At 38.3% G+C, this 19,887-nt stretch overlaps 1 protein-coding gene and 1 non-coding gene across 2 annotated transcripts; one reads left to right on the forward strand and one right to left on the reverse strand.

The window, feature by feature from the left end:
- The first annotated feature begins 306 nt into the window (after positions 1 to 306).
- On the forward strand, positions 307 to 5,423 carry LOC136218691 (uncharacterized). Its single transcript, XM_066005746.1, has 4 exons — positions 307 to 1,545; positions 1,735 to 1,882; positions 2,737 to 4,293; positions 4,798 to 5,423. Exons 1-4 carry the CDS (start codon positions 307 to 309, stop codon positions 5,421 to 5,423), a joined length of 3,570 nt encoding a protein of 1,189 aa, XP_065861818.1.
- Positions 673 to 779, reverse strand: LOC136216209 (small nucleolar RNA R71). The gene has a single exon (XR_010683200.1). It is a non-coding gene; the product is annotated as a small nucleolar RNA R71 (small nucleolar RNA).
- Positions 5,424 to 19,887: the final 14,464 nt, after the last annotated feature.

The raw sequence follows: 19,887 nt of genomic DNA on the forward strand, positions 1-19,887 counted from the left end.
AAATTGTAGTCCAATAGGGAAATCAGTAAAAAATTATTAATCAATTTTGCCGGGCTTCGACAGACCCGTCAAAATTTGGCATCGTTGTCGAGGAACAATTTAGTTTCTTGATTCATTTTCCTTTGTTTTTGATACTTTTTTATGACCCGCACCTTCCGTGGAAGTGAACGAACATTTATTTCAGAAATAGAAAAAGAAATACGGAGGTTAAGAAAAGAAACAAAACAAAGGAGTGTTTGTTCATCGTCTTTAGAAAATTTTGAAGAAATCAGAGAAAATTTTGTTTTTCAAAGTGAGGAAGAGACGATGGCTGGAAATAGAACATTAAGGGACTTTGCAGCACCCAATTTAAATCGCCAATCATTTTGCATTGAGTTCCCAAATCCAGAGGTGCCTTTTGAACTTAAATCTGGATTAATTCACTTACTCCCTTCTTTTCATGGTCTTACAGGTGAAGATCCTCATAAACATTTGAAGGAATTTCATGTCGTTTGTTCCGGTTTGAAACCCGAACGAGTAACCGAAGAGCAAGTTAAACTACGAGCCTTTCCTTTTTCTTTAAAAGATAAGGCTAAGGATTGGTTGTACTATCTTCCATCAGGATCTATCACGACATGGACAGAAATGCAAAGGTTATTTCTTGAGAAATTCTTTCCATCTTCACGTGCAGCGAATATTAGAAAGGAGATATGTGGAATTAGACAAACTTCTGGAGAGACCTTATATGAATATTGGGAGAGGTTCAAGCAACTTTGCACTAGTTGCCAACATCATCAAATACCTGAACAACTCCTAATCCAATATTTTTATGAAGGATTGGCTCCAATTGATAGAAGCATGATTGATGCAGCTAGTGGAGGAGCGTTGGTGAATAAGACACCCGATGAGGCAAGACAATTAATCTCCACTATGGCTGAAAAATCCCAACAATTCGGAACAAGATCAAGCAAAACGACCCAACAAGTTAATGAGGTAAGTAATTCTAACATTGAAAATAAGTTTACTGAATTAGTTGCTTTGGTTCGTCAAATTGCTGCAGATAAAGTGCAACCCGAAAAGGTATGTGGAGTATGTTCAAATGTGGGACATCATACTGATGAGTGTCCATCATTACAAGAAGATTTCCAACAAGCAAATGCTATTGGAGGATTTCCAGGACAACCACAACGCAAATATGACCCTTATTCCAACACTTACAATTCGGGATGGAGGGATCATCCAAATTTTAATTATGGAAATCAAGGAGGACAGCCAAGGTTGCAAAACCAGTCATATAATCGACCACCTCAAGTGCAAGGACCATCCAGACCTTCAACTTCTAACTCAGGTATGCCTTTAGAAGACATTGTTAAAACCCTAGCTGAAAGTACTTTTAAATTTCAACAGAAAATGGAGGCAGAAATTCAGAATTTGGGAAGTCAAATGACTCAATTAGCTACCTCAGTTCATAAATTGGAGGCACAAAATTCTGGAAAATTGCCTTCCCAAACTATGGAGAACCCAAAGGAAAATGCTTCTCTAATCACATTGCGAAGTGGGAAGGAAGTTCAATCAACTTCACCTCCAAAAAGAGAAGAGAAATAAGAGGAGCCACCAATTGTACCCAAGGAAGATCCTAAGGTAAAATCTGCTCCTATTCCATTAATTCCATCTAAATTGGCCCCTTTTCCTTCAAGATTGGTGAAATAAAAAAAGGAAGAATATGAGATAGAGGTATTTGAAACCTTTCGAAAGGTAGAGGTAAACATTCCACTCATTGATGCTATCAAGCAAATTCCAAAGTATGCTAAATTTTTTAAGGAATTGTGCACAAATAAGAGAAAATTGAAAATTGATGAAAGAGTAAGAGTAGGGGAAAATGTTTCAGCTGTGATTAAAAAGAGTCTACCTACTAAATGTAAGGACCCAGGCATGTTTACAATGCCTTGTGTTATTGGGAATAAACGAATTGAACATGCCATGCTAGACTTAGGAGCATCAATAAATGTAATGCCTTATTCTATTTATAATGCTCTTAATTTGGGACCTTTGAAAGAAACTAGGGTAGTGATTCAATTAGCTGATCGTTCTAACTCTTATCTGGAAGGAGTTGTGGAAGATGTTTTGGTACAGGTGAATGAATTGATTTTTCTGGTGGATTTCTATATTTTGAAGATGGAGAATGATACATATGGAAATTCAGCACCTTTGTTACTTGGAAGGCCATTTATGAAAACAGCAAGAACAAAGATTGATGTTCATGAGGGTACTCTCTCCGTAGAATTTGACGGAGAGATTGTAAAATTTAATATTTTTGATGCCATGAAGTACCCAGAAAATTCAGATGCTGTTTATCATGTTGATGTAATTGACTCACTTGTGCAGGAAAATTTTCAAGCAAAAAATAGTCTAAGTGAGTTAGAAGAAGATGAACAAAGAAGTGATAATTCATTGAAGGAGGTGCAAAAAGGTATAGAAAAATCTGATATTGAAATACCTCATACTTACAAGAAAATGCTACCTTCAATTTTGCAGGCTCCAAGGCTTGAATTGAAAGATTTACCAGATCATTTGAAGTATGTCTATTTGGGAGAAGAGGAGACACTTCTGGTGATAATTGCAAAAGGTCTAAGCACGGAGCAAGAAGAAAGTTTGATAAAGTTCTTCAAGAGCATAAAAAGGCAATTGGGTGGACTTTAGCCGACATTAAAGGCATTAGCCCATCTGTTTGCATGGATCGAATTTTCTTAGAAGAAGATACAAAACCAGTGAGGGAGCCACAAAGAAAACTCAATCCGGTATTGAAAGAGGTAGTGTTGAAAGAGGTCATCAAGCTTTTGGATGAAGGGATAATCTATGCCATCTCAGATAGCAAATGGGTGAGCCCCGTTCATGTTGTGCCAAAGAAAACGGGAATCACAGTGGTAAGAAATAAAAATAATGAGTTGGTGCCTACAAGAGTGCAAAACGGGTGGAGAATGTGTATTGATTTTCGAAGGCTAAATGCGGCTACTAGAAAGGACCATTTTCCTCTTCCTTTTATTGATCAAATGTTGGAAAGGTTGGCTGGAAACTTATTCTTTTGTTTTCTTGATGGTTTTTCAGGTTATTACCAAATCGTTATTGACAAAGAAGACCAAGAGAAGACGACGTTTACATGCCCATTTGGAACATTTGCCTATCGAAGGATGCCATTTGGACTTTGCAATGCTCCGGGAACATTTCAACGTTGTATGATGAGTATATTTTCTGAATATATTGAAAAATGCATCGAAGTGTTCATGGATGATTTTACTGTTTATGGTGATTCTTTTGATAGTTGTTTAAACCATTTGGCTAAAATACTGAAACGATGCATTGAATCTAATTTAGTGCTTAATTATGAGAAATGTCATTTTATGGTCAATCAAGGAATCGTTTTGGGGCATGTGATTTCGTCTAAGGGAATTGAAGTTGACAAAGCTAAAATTGATTTAATTGTTAGCTTACCTTTCCCTACAAATGTTAGGGAAGTACGTTCTTTCCTTGGACATGCAGGTTTTTATCGAAGGTTTATAAAAGACTTTTCGAAGATAGCCCAACCTTTGTCTAACTTGATGAAGCAAGACGTGAAGTTTGAGTTTGGAGAAGAGTGCAAGGAAGCCTTTGATAAGTTGAAGTCATTGCTAACAACTGCTCCCATCATTCAACCACCAAAGTGGGATGAACCATTCGAAATCATGTGTGATGCAAGCAACTATGCAATCGGAGCTTTTTTGGGACAACGAATTGATAAGAAGAACCATGTCATCTATTATGCCTCAAGGACTTTGAACGATGCACAACGAAATTACTCTACAACAGAAAAAGAGCTTTTGGCTATTGTTTTTGCTTTAGATAAATTTAGATCATATGTGTTGGGTTCTAAAGTAATTGTGTTTTCTGATCATGCAGCATTGAAATATCTTTTGGCAAAGAAGGAGTCTAAACCAAGGTTGATAAGATGGATTCTCCTACTTCAAGAGTTCGATTTGGAGATTAAGGATCGGAAGGGATCTGAAAATTCAGTAGCAGATCATTTGAGTAGAATCATCCAAGAAGAACCTCTCCCTCTCTCCGAGCACTTTCCTGATGAACAATTATTCGAAGTGCAAGGTTTGCTTCCATGGTATGCTGATATAGTTAATTACTTGGTTATTAGACAGTTTCCAACTGATATGAGTCGTTCTAGGAAAGAAAAAATTAAAAGAGAGGCAAGATATTATGTGTGGGATGAACCATATTTGTGGAAATTTTGTTTGGATCAAGTAATTAGACGTTGTGTACCTGAAAATGAACATGCATCAATTTTAAATTTCTGTCATTATCTTGCATGTGGTGGTCATTTTGGACCCAAAAGAACAGCTAGGAAAGTTTTGGATTGTGGTTTGTATTGGGAAACATTGTTTAGAGATGCATACATGTTTTGCAAAAGTTGTGAACGATGCCAAATTAGCGGAAATATTTCTAATCGTAATGAAATGCCTCAAACACCTATGCTTGTTTGTGATATCTTTGATGTATGGGGCATCGATTTCATGGGTCCTTTTCCGTCATCTTGTGGGTATGTTTATATACTTTTAGCTGTCGATTATGTATCAAAGTGGGTGGAAGCTAAAGCCACCAAAACTGACGATTCTAAAGCTGTTATAGGTTTTATCAAGTCTAACATTTTCAGTAGATTTGGAGTTCCGAAAGCCATCATAAGCGATCAAGGGAGTCACTTTTGCAATCGCTCAGTTGAGGTCTTGTTGAAAAAGTACGGGGTAAATCATAGAACATCCACTGCCTATCATCCTTAAACAAATGGGCAAGCTGAAGTATCAAATCGAGAGGTCAAATCTATCTTAGAGAAAACGGTCAATCCGGGACGAAAAGATTGGAGTTTGCGACTTGAAGATGCACTTTGGGCTTACCGGACCGCGTATAAAACACCAATAGGGATGTCTCCCTACAGGTTAGTGTTCGGGAAACCTTGCCATTTACCAGTGGAATTTGAGCACAAAGCATTCTGGGCAATACGGAGATGTAACTTGGATATGGAGCTAGCCGGTGTAAATCGAAAATTGCAAATGCAAGAACTTGAGGAGCTACATTTGGAAGCTTATGAGAATTCGAGAATTTATAAGGAGAAGACGAAGTTGTTTCATGATAGTATGATCTTGAGAAAACAATTTCAAATCGGACAAAAAGTTTTATTATATAGCTCTCGATTAAAACTCATGCCCGGTAAGTTACGTTCTCGTTGGATTGGTCCTTTTGTTGTGATTAACATTTTTCCTTATGGTACAGTTGAGATCAAGAGTCTCGAGACGAATAAAGTTTTCAAGGTAAATGGATATCGCTTGAAGGTGTTCCATGAAGGTTTCAAAGAGGAACGAGAGTCGGAGATGAGTGTGGGAATCCCACATTATGAGAAAAATTAAAAAAAAGGGAGTTCGTCGAGCATAGCGACGTTAAATAATTGCGCTCTTGGGAGGCAACCCATTAAATTTTTTTTTTTAGTATTGATAATTTTTGGTTTGAATTTCAGGGGCTAATTTCGTTTAAGCCGTGACCACGTGTCAAATTATAACCTTTTGGTCAAATAGAAGCAGAACCCAATTTTGTTTTAACCGTGCCCATGGCTTATGAAAAACTGGTTACAGCTGTTATTGTATAAGTGCGTTGACGATTGACGTGCCCACGACTTAAGCAAAATTAGTCTCTGTCCCTTTTTGTTTTCTTTCTCTACCATTTTTTTTATTTTATTTTTTTTAATTTATTTATTTATATCATTATTATGAAAAGAAGGTTGAAAAAAAATAAAATAATAAATAAAATAATAAATAATAAAAAAATCGTAAAGTGATGTTTTGGTTTTGTTTTATTCAAACAATAAAAGACCATGTTCTTTTACTTGTAAATTAATTATAATAAAACACAAGTTGAGGAGATAAGTGTCATACCCAATTTCTAACCTAAACTACTGCTTTCTTTTTCTTCGACTTCTTGTGCAACGGCGATTCAACAGCAGCGGCGACTAACAGAGATTTTTTTTCTTTCGCCGTTCTCGTTTCATCCCCGATCACCATAATAAGGGTTTAGCGGTTTTTCTTTCTCCTCTCTTCCCCTCTCTACCCTCCTTACAGTCATGGGAAGGAAGCGCGCCGCTAGAACAATGAAAATCAATGTTCCGTTCGCCCCTTCGCCACAAAAATCAGCAACACCGGAGGACCCATCTGAGGACGTGATCAGAGCAGTCTTTTCTTCCAGTCACAAGCAGAAAGCCAAAGGAAAAGGTTCTAAAATTCCTCCTACTAGCAGATCAAAAATGCAAAAAAGTAAGGCTATTCTTCCCCCTTCGGAAAAAGCTCTTAAAGGTAACCTTTCTTTCTCAACTCAGGCTAGGAGAAATCGATATGCTTTGATTCAATCTAAAACTGTACTTCCTTGCAAGTATGTCGATTATGCTACTCTTGAATATTTTAGCTTGGTTGAGTCTTTTGAAGATTTGGTTGCTGATAGTTGTTGGAAAATTTACTTGTCAATTAATTGTCCTGCTTATATCGAGTTAACAAGAGAATTTTACATTACATTTCAGTTTGACAAACCTGCTAATTTTGATTTGGATAGTCCTAGGGTTATTCAATTTAGATTATTGGGACGTGAATTTAAATATTCAGTTACTGAATTCAATTTAGCCTTGGGTTTCATTGACAAAGCATTTGCTAAAACTGAAATTTATAAGCAGCCAGTTGTTGATTTTGGAAATTTCGAACCTATTAATGCTTGGAAAGAATTGTCTTCGGATAAGAGTTTGTATAGGGCAAGTGCAAACAAGGATTCTTACTTTATTGAACCTGTGTGGAGATATGTTCATTGCTTGTTAGCGTTTAATTTTTCAGGTCATAAGGATAGTTCAAGCTTATGTTCTAAAACTGAATTATATTTTATTTGGTGTATGGCAAAAGGTATTAAGGTTAATTTGGGATGTTGGTTAGCTAACCAATTTCAGTCGGCTATAACTAATTCTCGCAATTTAATCCTTGGTTCAATTATCACTCACTTGGCCATCAATTTAAAGTTGTTCAGTCTTGAGAAAAATGATTTGCATATAGCTTGTGATATGGAACCTCTTAATATTGATTGTCTGTACAGGATGGGTTTAGTTTCTTCTGCGCAGGAACCTTCTGCTTTCTTCCCATCTGGGGATTATGGGGAACCCAAGAAAATCGCCAAGCGGAAGCGAGTAGATGAAAGTGACAATGTTTTTGAGGATGGTGAGCCTTCTTCGTCTTCGAGTTCGGATATTCAGAAATTATTGACTCAAAATCAAGAACTGAATGATGAAGTCAGGAAACTAACTCACATTGTGGAAGAGCTTTGTAATTTTTTTGGGTTTCGCTCCACCTCCTCCACCAACTCTTTGATCTGTTATCGGCATCGGCTCAGTTAAGGGACGTTTTCTATATCTCTATCTTTATCTTTCTGAGCCGTTTGCTTATGCATACATTGGGGACAATGTAGATTTTAAGTGTGGGGAGGGAAATCATTGATTGTAACCAACATCTGCATCAATTGCTTAAATGTTTCCAAAAAAAAAAGAAGTCAAAACAAGTTTTGGAACCCCATTTCTCTTTTATACAACTGTTTTGCATTAATTTTTAACGTGATATGCATTCTTCAAATTTAAGTTTTGATGATTGATGAAGGCAAGTATCAAAGTAGTTTTTCTTCAAAAAAATTTGGGCATTTTTGCTATTTTTAACATTGGAATTGGATGAAAAAGTGCAAGATTTAACTCTATAACATATGTGAGCTTTTGAGCCTTTTGAGCAATTTATCACTTATTGCTCCATATTTCTTGTTGTGTGTTTAATCAAACATAACTTGTTCATTCTAGAATTTGCTATTTGATGCATTTCAAGACCACATAGATGATTGTGTGCTTTCAAAATGATTTGGGCATTTAGGTATAGCCACTTTTGAATTCTTAAATAGCCTACCCTACTCTTGTCCATTAGTTAGCCCTTTTGAGCCTCTAGCCTTTTTCCTTCATTGACACACCTCATTTCATCCTTTTCCCTTTCACTTTTATCCTTATAAATTACCCCATTTTTTTAAGAATTAGTAAGTCGAATCCTTTCTCTGCAATTATCAATATTTTCAGTCAACTATTAGCATAGGTGGGGTGAACTTTTCACCACCCCCTTCTTTTAATGTTATGTCAAAAAAAAAAGAAAAATAAATAAATAAATAAACAAAGTTCATCCTACAAGAACTTGTTTCATGTTACTCTTCCTATATGAAGTGTCAAGCATTCAAACATCATTCCAATATCCTCATTATGCTTGAACACTTATTATCAGTAGCTTATTTCTTAAAGTTATCTCCTTATTTTAGTCGTGTCTTGTTACCTTAAAAAAGAAAAAAAAAAGAAAAAAAGGGACTGAATTGTCATTTTCGTTAATTGCAGACTCACGTTATTTACTTTGGCTTACTATTCTTATTTTCGCCCAAAATTTCCTTTCTTTTCACACCCTTACCTAAGCCCCGTTACAACCTTGAACAAAGACCCGTTGATTGATTGCATACTTTCATTCCAAGTGGTGGCGATTTGATCTTTGAGCAAACTTATGGTAATGGCATGTTTATGTTTTGATTCGAGTGCTTATTGATTACCCTAAACACTTTGAGTTAATAGAGTGAATTCCCCTTGTGAAAGAGTTAAATTGTGTGCTTTGATTCTAAGGAAAGTGTTGAAAGAAGTTAAATGTTTGTTTTCTCTATTAAAACCAAATGCTTAGATTACTTGCCTATGAGTCATTTTTCTTAATGGAAATTCTTGATGCATACTCACTAGTGAGATCGTGTAGATAGTTCTTAATTGAGTTTTGGATGTTCTATATGCTTGAGGACAAGCATAGTTTAAGTGTGGGGAAGTTTGACAAGACCATTTTAGTCTTGTTGCTTTCTATCTTATTCTATGTAATTTGGAAACAGTTGGTGTTTAATTGATGTTTTTGTTTCATATTTCGTTTTGGGAGAAAGTTTCGATGTTTGGTGAAAAATCTGGAAATTAGTGGCCTTTTGGAGCATTTTGGAGTATTTGCAAATCAGAGGCCAATTTCAGTTAAGGCGTGGGCACATCCTGTCTCAGCTGTGATTGAGAAACAGCAGCCAACTTCAGTTAAGGCGTGGGCACGTGGCTGGACGAATTTGGAAGAGATAAGAAGATATTTTCAGATTTGATTTTGGGCTATTATCTTATTTAATTGTATTCTATTTTAGTTAGGATTTGAATATTTCCTATTATCTCTATTTAATCATTAATTAATTAGAGATTTAGTTTCTTTCCTTATCTCTTAAGGATATTTTAGTCTTTCTTCTTAGGGTTTTCCCCCTATAAATAGAGGCTTAACATTCCTTAGAGAGGGAACTAGGTTTTACAGTTTTTCAATTGTATTGTTGAACTGTTTTCATTATGAGTAGCTAAGTTTCATCTTCTGATTCAAGAGGGATTTCATTAGGTTGAAAGTTGTGAGGTTTTATGTATTAATTTCTTCAAGTATTAATTCAAGTTCTGATTTTCTTCTTCAATTCTTTTTATGATTATTGAATCGTATTCGATCTTCTATTGCTAAGTATTTATTCTTGATCCGTAATTGTCTTGAATGAATTACATCAAGTAGCAAAAATCGATCTTGAGTAATTGAGTTTTTGCTTGAGATTGATTGGGAAGAAAATTCAGCCAATTGCTATTGTTTGTCGACGTTCCTCTCAATAGGAATTGATTTGATAAACTTTCTTAATCCTAATGTGGTTATTGATAAATTGGATATGTTTCATTCCCTTTTCTTAATAACTAGGTTGATTTAGATGCTTCATTTAAATTAATAAATTAAGAGAAAGTGAAAGAGTGAATTAGGTAATCCTCATACTCTTTAATCAAAGATTTGAATTTTCATTTGTTTATCATTTAAACCAAGGATCAACGAACACCCAATGAACCCAATCTCTTGAATCAGGTTTTTCTCATTATTGAATTCCAATTTACTTTACTTGTTTAATTTGATTTAATCAATCCATCAAAAATCAAAACCCCCCTTTTTATTTTATTTGCTCATTTGAATTAAGAGGTTAATTGTTTTCTTGGGATTCGACCTGGTCTTACTATTACTACAAATCAAATTGTAGTCCAATAGGGAAATCAGTAAAAAATTATAAATCTATTTTGTCGGGCTTCGACAGACCTGTCAATCGCCTCGGACACAAGTGACTTAGATTAGGTTTTAATTCTGTTGTCTAAATAATCTATTTTCATTATTATCGTATCACCTTGTGTTCCTTCGGGTAATTACATTGGTTCGTAATCAACAAACTTAACATTATATCATTCATATATATATATACATATTAAGCGTAAATTTAAACCCATAGCCTAGATAACACCTGAGACCAAATAGCTCGATACTTGCAGGAATAAATCCTATGGATTCGATACATGGACTTGTTCAGATTTTATTACTTGATAATGACGGGGTGCTCTTATCCCTTAGTGAGCCTTGCGGTGCGATTGTCGTGAGGCGCATCACTCATCAGGAGACATGGGTACTTCTGGCCATCTATGGTGAAGGATTGTATGTCTTATGCAAAAGGATGCCGCCAATGCCAAAGATAAAGGGTAGATTCAAAGAGTTCATGCAGATGAGATGCACGCAGTCGTCAAGCCGTGGCCCTTCAGAGGATGGGCAATTTATTTGATAGGGAAAATTTATCCTGCATCATCAAAAGGGCACAACTTTATGATCGTGGCAACAGACTACTTCAAAAAATGGGTGGAGCCCTTACCAATGAAGAAAGTGGACCAGAGAGATGTTGTGAAGTTCATCAAGGAGAACATCATTCACAGGTACGGGATCCCTCAGTCAATTACCACAAACCAAGGAACCATGTTCACCGGAGATGACATGAAGGATTTTATGAAAGATTATGGAATCAAGTTGTTGCACTCTACTCCTCATTATCCATAAGCTAATGGTCAAGCTGAGGCCTCCAACAAAGTTCTTATCAACATCCTTGAAAAGATGATCGAAGATAATCCCAAGGAATGGCACGTCTTACTTTCAGAAACTTTATGGGCATACAGAACATCAAAAAGGAGTGCCACAGGCGTTAGTCCTTTCTCATTAACATATGGACATGATGTTGTGCTTCCTATGGAGGTAGTAGTGTCGTCCCTTAGAGTAGCCAGACAAAATGAACTCACTCCAGCAGAATACACAGAAGCTATGATGATGGAACTTGAAGAATCTGATGAAGCTAGAATACAAGCACTTGATCGAATGATCGCCCAGAAAAAGAAAGTAACCAAAGCATACAATAAGAGAGTAAAGAAAAAGACCTTTGAAGAAGGAGACATGGTTTGGAAACTCATCTTACTAGTTGGGAGTAAAGATAGAGCATATGGGAAATTGTCTCCAAATTGGGAAGGACCATTCAAAGTCTTCCAAGTTCTAAAAGGAAACTCTTATTGGTTAGCCAGCTTGCAAGGGGAGCCACATAAGAGGTTCATCAATGGAAAGTACCTCAAGAAATTCTATCCCACCTTTTGGGAACTAAGGGAGAATCAGCCATAGGATATAGGCAATATGTATTTGATGTAATGCAAAGCAATTTTAATTTGAAAATTGTAAAGCTGGCTTATAGCCGCTATTCTGTTTGCAATAAAATAATAACAGTCCGCAAGGTCGCAATTTATTCATCATTCAATGTCTATCAAATATGTTTAACAAAGAAATCTATCTAGAAGGGAATCAAATCAAACATCCTCTAAATCTATGGTCTTCAGTGTTGGTCCCTTATAACGTGACAGGTTAGTTCCAAGGGGGGGATAGGAACTATTTAAAATTTTGTCCGTTAAGGCTGACTTCTTTTCTTATGAAAAGGTTTACACAGCGTCACTAAGTAGATTCAAGACACAAGCTTAGTCAACTTGTGACTAAGTCTGCTTCTTTACTTGAGTCAGGAAATAGCACTTAGAGTCTATTCCTGAACTCAGCTTCTTAGTAGACTTAACTCAGCGTGAGTTCTTTACTTAGTCAGTTTTATAGCAAGCAATATATATTAAAGGAGTTTAAGGGTTAGAAAGATATTACTCAGCAGACTTATCCTGGTTCGGCCTCTCCGCCTACGTCCAGTCCCCGGAACTCGTTCCGAGCTTTTTGAATTCTCTACTGAGCTCTTTAAAGGTAGAGCACGAAACCTTTTAGAGATAGAAGCTGAGTATAACAAGAGTACCTTCCTCTATACCTCTACTCACTCCTATATCTACCGCTGAGTACTATAACCGAGTACTCAGCCTCTCCTTTCTATTCTTCTAGAAATGATAAAGTGTTTGCCCTAAACAACAATTGCTAAGACACTTTAGATGATTGAAAATCACTCTGGACTTTTACACAATAATATAGAAATTGGTGTAAGGTATTTGCTTTGCTTTTCTCACAGAAACTTCAAGTATGAATTTGGTCAGCGTTTCGACTAATTGAAGATCTGCATCGATTAAAGCAAATGGATGGCCTTTATATAGTGACACTTGAGGCACCTGGTCATTTCGAATTTCAAAATAACCGTTTGAGGGAAACGGCTTCCTGTCGTTGTCACTTTGGGCGTGCTCAGCGTCGTTGGCCAATAGGATTCTTGCATCTTCTATCCACGGCAGCTTTTCATCCTTGAAACAGAATGTTTCGACATTTAAGGTAAAGTCCACGAGATAGCTTCCTGCGCCTTTTGAACTTTTCCCAAAGTAGAAATACTTTGTCTGGAAGTTGAACGTTGTCTGGCGCTGTCCAGACTGCATTGGCGTCCAACTCAGCAGCTTCCACTTGAAGCTTTTGCTTCGAAGGCTTCTCGATCCTTCTTTCGCTGAATCATCGTTTTGCTTGATACGGCTTCATTTTGAACTCTTGGGCCGAATGGTCTTGATGTGTTGACTTGGGCTTGACTTCCACTTTAAGGGCCTTTGGGCTTTTTAATCTTAATGTCTTGTAAACAATTAAACTCAACATTGAACAAACACATTAGTGTAATAAATCAAAGCATTTAAATTTAATGTGTTAGAATATTTTTATCATTACTTAAATAATTTTGTCAAATCAAAATCATGTGGAAAGGTGTTTCAACAAACTCCCCCATTTTGATGTTGGCAAAAATATTCACCTCAAGAACTCAGTGTTGAGCTCCCCCATGATAGTTGACCTTATCTTACTCAGTATACTCCCCCGTAAGGGTTGAGCGGCTGACTTAGATTTACTTTAAACAATTCAAGTAAGTCTAAGGTCAGTTTTCAGAATTAGGTCAGCTCATGGAACATATTCTATTTAACTCAGTTTATGCGGAAGATTTGTATATCAGAGAGCGCTGAGTATTTCTTTGTTCAATGTGTTTAAGAAGACATGTAAAGGCGGTCAACATTTTGATCAACACAGCATGCAATCATAAAGCAATGTAGACAAGTAGCACAGTTGATTTAGTGAAGATGCGATTAACTATTCAATACAAAACGTAAGTAAGCATCACATAAGATTGGTTAATTTAAAAAGATAGATGCATCAAAGTTTTGTATTCAGGGTCAGCACACCAAAAGTACACAAGGGAAAGACTACAAGATTTAACAAAACGACATCTAGTCAGTCCTAGTAAAGCTAAAGCTATTTCTTCTTGTAGTTGAGTTGTGCTTCATGCTCTTTAGCTTTACCCTTTCCCTTTTGTCTTTGCTGACTACCTGAAGCTTCTTCTGAATGCTGGGTTCCTTGAGCTTGTACTTGCTCCCCCGTTTTGCCACCATCAGCAGGAGGAGCAATGAAAGTGTCTTCAATGGCAGCTTTAGTTAGGCATTTAGAGAATGCCTTCAGCTTGTGTGTGCTTGTATTTATGCCATCAAAGATGGGAACACCATCATCCAAAATAGCGCGAGGAATCCTGACATCAGCAGCACTCAGCATACTTAGAACATATGCTTGAGCCTTTGCAACCCAGTGTATGCTGTCCGTGAGCATTGCAAAAGCTTGATGAAACATCTTCAGCAAAGATGAATCAAAATACTCACACTGAGTGTTGGTATGGCGCACGTGCTTGAAAGTTACTCGAGAGTACTTGAGTATCTCGTTTGTTTTGAGCTGGTCAGTGTCCATCTCTTGCTTGCTTAAGTTCAGCAGACGCACAGCCTCGCTAATTTGCTCAATGGAGCATTGGAAGGAGGAAGAAAGTTGGTGATTTGTTTTCTCTTGCTCAGTATGAAGCTGGCTGAAGAGATGATGAACTTCGGCAGAAGTGGCATATGCGGAGTTCGCAGCTGACAATTGATGAATCTGCCCTTATAGTGAGTTCATGTGGTTTACCATGGTCAGCTGGAGTTCGGCCAGCTTTGTTATAGAGTCCTGCCTAGGCTGTTGAGATTGTAATGATGTCATGACACTCAGAAGATCCTTCAGACCTTTGATCTCAGTAAGAAGCTGAGTGACAGACGAAAGCTGAGTTGGCTCAATAGTAACTGACCCAGCGGTATTGGTACTTGTTTGGTGGATATCCTGGATAAGAGCTTGAGCTGAGTCAACGATTCTTCGACCAGACTCAGAGGCATTGAGATAGCTAAAGGATCCATCATTTGTTAGCCCAAATGCCGGAGGAGGAGTAGAACCGAATGAAGGCGGTGTTTGGTTTTGCTCATCATTAGAAGGACCAACATTATCAGCGGCTGGCCTTGAATTAGGATTTCCAGTAGTAACTGACTGGATTGGATTCTGCACTTGGAGTTGTGGAAGAGGAGGATCAGCAGAAATTGTTACTTGCTCAGGGTCAGGCTGAAGCTGACTAGGTTGTGGAAGCTGAGTAAGTTCAGTGTTCACCTGAGCAGGTAATTCTTTGGCTTGCTCAATGTGTTGAGGAGCGGAATCTTCAAGCACTTGCTCGGCATTAGTTTGGTTTTGGGAAGCGGTTAAGTCGGCATGTTCCTTCGGCTGAGAAACAGAGGCTTGATTTTCTTGTAGCTCTGGTTGAGACTCAAGAGGGTTAGAGAAGAACCTAAGGTGTACATCTGTAAGGTCGGAGATCTCATCCCTCAGCGGTGAGTCACCAATGAGGTCAATGACGGGTGCTCGGAATGCCTTCTTCTTTCTCAGTCTCTTTAGCTTTGGAGGAGTAGGGTCAGCAGGAATGGACTCAATGGAGTCAGTAGGTGAAGCTTCCCTTTGAACAGTGGGAGCATTTGCTGTTTGCTCAGTTTCTTCTTCGTCAACCAACTTAGTGTTGATTGGTTCAAGATGCTCATCATCTGTTGTTTCCTTAGTGTCATCCTGACCACTTTCTTCTTCATCATACTGATCATCCTGATCTTCTTCCTCAAACTGTTCACTTAGTTCTTCTTCTTCAAACTGACCACCCAATTGGTCTTGTTATTCCTGGTCATCTAACTATTGCTCAGCGTCAATGCCTTGACTCTGTGCATAATGTGAGTTAGGAGGAACGACGACATCAGTCGGAAGTGCATCTATAGGTCTTAACTCAAAATTGAGCTTCTTCTTCTTCCTTAATGGTTGCTCATCAACCTCTCTTTCTTCTGCCTCAGGCTCAGCTTGCCTAGGTCTTTTCTCAGCTGACCTAGATCCACCCTAACTTTGCTGAATTTGAGGCTTAGTTCCTCCGCATACAAATTTGAGCTTCTTAGGTGTAGAGGCAGCTCCTTTAGAGGTGTTTTGCACAGCTTTCCTCTTCCTTTGAGTTCTTCCCTTTCGAGTCACCGCCCCCTCAGCGTTCAGGATAGCTTCCCCTTTTCCTTTATTCGGCACAATTGGTTGATCATATGCCAAACCAAATAGGGCAGCAGCTGTAATCTCGGTTCCCCAAGTGTGGATTTCCGCAACCATATCCACATTGTGATCCTTGAGGATTCGGGTGATAAAAGAGCCTAACCTAAGGGTTCCTGTACTTCGTAGAAACCCACCGATTATGAAGATGGGCATGTTTATCGGTGTGTATGTCAACATGTGCCATATAAAACACTGCTCAAAATTGGTTGCTGAGTTGGTGCAGTTGATTTTTGGGAAAAGGAAATTGGCCAGTATGTGATGGGCCATCTTTTGATGCTGACCCATGGAGGTACTCGAGATTTCACCTACATGACCAGCAGGTTTACAGAAGGTCTGAACGTAGTTGGTTTTATCTTGGTCACCTGATTTACGAAGTATAGCTCCTTCGTTTTTCAGTTTGAACAGTGAGGCAAGATACGCAGGGTTGATGAAGATGTCCTTCCCTCGAACATTAGAGGCCAGGTAGTTCCGGTTATCATCGGCGACCTTTAGGTTGGCATAGAACTCTCTTACCAGCTCAGGGTAAGTAGCATCACGAACTGAGAACAGCTCGGTCCAACCATTATTCTTGATCCACTCACAAAAGGGTTGTTCAGCATCCACGAATCCCCTTAAAAACCATCGCGAGTGATCAATCTTACACCCATTCACACTCTCGAAGACCTGAGAGTAGGTGCGTTCCACTACTTTCCTGCCCTTGTCCTTTTGCTGTTGTTTTCCCTTCGAAGAGGTGGCTTGGACAGCTTAAGCTTTCTTGCTCGGCGTTGTGACCTTAGTGTGGTCACGCTGGGTAGGAGATGAGGGATTTTCATCAGAGCGGTTATGGGAGAGACCGGCACCGGAGATATTCAGAGAGACGTTAGTCATATTCTCAGAGAAGTTTTGGGAAGTTTGGGAATTTTTTAGAGAGAGTAATTGGAATGCCAAAGTTTTCTAAGCGTAAAGAGATAAAAGTGGGAATTCGTCCACTATTTATAGAGGTATTGAGTTGATCTAACACGTTGGGTTGTCAATTTGACCTCGAGATTCTCAATCGACAAAGATTCTGGCATTTATGACACATACGACTCGTGTGTTTTCTAATTATAGCGCCTACGTCATCCTAGGTGGCTATTTAATTCGCGTGCTTGCATTAAATTTTGCAATGAATCCTTACTCAGTGTTAAGAATTTCAAGCGTTTAAAATTCTGAGTAGTCAGTGTTATGCAAAGAAGCAGTTATTATGCTTAGTAGCTCAGCTTAAGATAAACACTCAGCATATATATATATATATATATATATATATATATATATATATATATATATATCTACTCAACAAGCATAAATCATTCAGCATGGTAAATCACTCAGCATGTATACTATACTTGGATTTTATTGAAGAGGATTAAACATACCAATGGCTTCTCTAAGTATGTTGAATTGCTCACGAGCCAGTGGCTTTGTGAAGATATCAGCAAGATGCTCATCCGTTGGGACATAGGTCAGCTTGATCTCTCCCTTGAGTACGTGATCTCTGATGAAGTGATGTCTTATGCTGACATGCTTCATCCTGCTGTGCTGGATTGGGTTCTTTGATAAGTCAATGGCACTTTTGTTGTCACATTTGACTTCAATTGTTTTGGTCCGAACGCCATAATCTTCAAGATGTTGCTTAATCCATAGGACTTGAGCAACACAGCTTCCAGCAGCAACGTACTCAGCTTCAGTGGTTGACAGAGCTACTGACGCCTGCTTCTTACTGAACCAGGATACAAGACAGCTCCCAAGGAAGTGGCATCCTCCTGAGGTGCTTTTTCGTTCAAGCTTGTCTCATCCGTAGTCAGCGTTAGTGTATCCAATGAGTGTGAAATCATGAGTATTGGGATACCACAATCCTGCATTCACTGAGCCTTGCAAATATCTAAGGATTCTTTTTACAGCTATGTAATGAGATTCCTTAGGGTTAGATTGATATCTAGCACAATAATATACCGAGAACTGAATGTCCGACCTACTAGCAGTTAAGTAAAGTAGAGAACCAATCATACCTCGGTACAATCTGCTGTCTACTGACTTACCATTCTCATCAGCGCATAGGACAGTGTCAGTGCCCATTGGGGTAGATATTGACTTACAATTCTCAAGTTCATACTTCTTCAATATCTCCTTAGCATACTTAGTTTGACTGATGAAGATGCCATTTTTCCCTTGTTTGATTTGAAGTCCAAGGAAGAAATTGAGTTCTCCCATCATTGACATTTCAAACTCAGTTTGCATCTGCTTGCTAAATTCCTTGCACCTTGACTCGTTAGTGGCACCAAAAATAATGTCATCAACATATATTTGAGCCAGCAAGGTATCTTTACCCTTCCTCTTAATGAATAAGGTTGTATCAGCTTTACCTCTGACATAATTTCTAGTCAGTAGGAAACTGGTCAGCCTCTCATACCAAGCACGTGGTGCTTGTTTGAGACCATACAGAGCCTTTTTGAGCTTATAAACGTGATTTGGGAATTTAGGATCCTCAAACCCTGGAGGCTGATTAACATAAACTTCCTCGTTTATAACTCCATTAAGGAATGCACTCTTAACATCCATTTGAAATAATTTAAAGTTCATATAGCTTGCATAAGCACATAAAATTCTAATAGCCTGTAGCCTTGCCACTGGGGCAAAGGTCTCCCCGTAGTCAATACCTTCTTGCTGACTGTAGCCCTGAGCTACAAGTCTTGCTTTGTTTCTGACCACGTTCCCTTGTTCATCCAGCTTGTTGCGGAAGACCCATCTTGTTCCTATGGTCTTCTGGCTTCTTGGTTTTGGCACTAAGTCCCATACTTCATTTCTTCTGAACTGATCAAGTTCTTCTTGCATTGCATTCATCCAGAATTCATCATACTCAGCTTCAGCGAAATTCTTTGGTTCCTGGATTGAGACGAATGCTATGTTGCTGAGGTATCTCCTGAGTTGATTTCTCATCATCAGGGTGTTCTCAGCGGCATCAAGAATGGCACTCTCTGAGTGACCTCTTGATATCCTAATCTCCTTTGGTAGATTGATGTCTTGTGTTGGTTGTGTTTCAACAATCTCTGCAGGTGTAGATTGGTCAGTGAAAGTAATTTGAGTTTCACTCTTACCTTTGGTCAGCCCTTGAGGCAATGACTCAGCGGCTGTTTCTTGGTCAGCGGGAGCTGAGTGTGGATCATCCTCAGTTAGCTGCATGTCTCTTCCTGCAGGGTTAGTTTCATTGAACTGAACCTGTACTGACTCTTCTAAGACCTGAGTTCGTTTATTGAAAACTTTGTATGCTTTGCTGTTTGTTGAGTAGCCTAAAAAGATAGCTTCATCAGCTTTTGAGTCGAACTTAGCTAGACTGTCTTTGGTATTCAAGATAAAACATTTACAACCAAAGGCACGAAAGTATCCAATGTTGGGCTTTCGTCCTTTCCAAAGTTCGTAGGGGGTTTTCTTTAATATAGGTCTAATTAGAGCCCTATTAAGAATGTAGCATGCTGTGTTAACAGCTTCTCCCCAAAAGTAATTTGGAAGCCTATGCTCACTCAGCATTGTCCTGGCTATTTCAATCAAGGTTCTGTTTTTCCTTTCAACAACCCCATTTTGTCGAGGCGTTCTAGGAGCAGAAAAATTATGGTCAATGCCGTTGGTTTCACAGAATTCAACAAACTGTTGGTTCTTGAATTCTCCACCATTATCACTTCGGATGTGAGCTAACTTAAGGCCTTTATCATTTTCAAGTTTTCTTACTAAATTTGAAAATGTCTCAAAGGTTTCATCCTTGCTACTCAGCAAGATGATCCAAGTGTACCGAGAAAAGTCATCTATAATGACCAAGGAAAATCTTCTTCCACCCAAGCTCAGCGGCTGGACTGGACCGAAGAGATCTAAGTGTAGTAACTCTAATGGACGCTTAGTTGAGACAATGTTTTTACTATGAAAAGATTGTTTGGTTTGTTTTCCAGCTTGGCAAGCGTGGCATAATTGATCTTTTTCAAACTTAAGTTCTGGCAGTCCCTCAACCAATTGCTTTCTTGCTAATTTGGCCAGG

This window comes from Euphorbia lathyris, chromosome 1, assembly GCF_963576675.1.
Source record: "Euphorbia lathyris chromosome 1, ddEupLath1.1, whole genome shotgun sequence".
Classification (NCBI taxonomy): domain Eukaryota; kingdom Viridiplantae; phylum Streptophyta; class Magnoliopsida; order Malpighiales; family Euphorbiaceae; genus Euphorbia; species Euphorbia lathyris.

Bases quoted from the DNA above. Each gene is read 5' to 3' on its own strand.
- LOC136218691 (XM_066005746.1), top strand. From the start codon at position 307: ATGGCTGGAAATAGAACATTAAGGGACTTTGCAGCACCCAATTTAAAT. The intron at 1,546-1,734 runs GTTCAATCAACT...ACCTTTCGAAAG, and splicing joins CATTGCGAAGTGGGAAGGAA to GTAGAGGTAAACATTCCACT. The intron at 4,294-4,797 runs AACATGCATCAA...CCTATCATCCTT, and splicing joins ACGTTGTGTACCTGAAAATG to AAACAAATGGGCAAGCTGAA.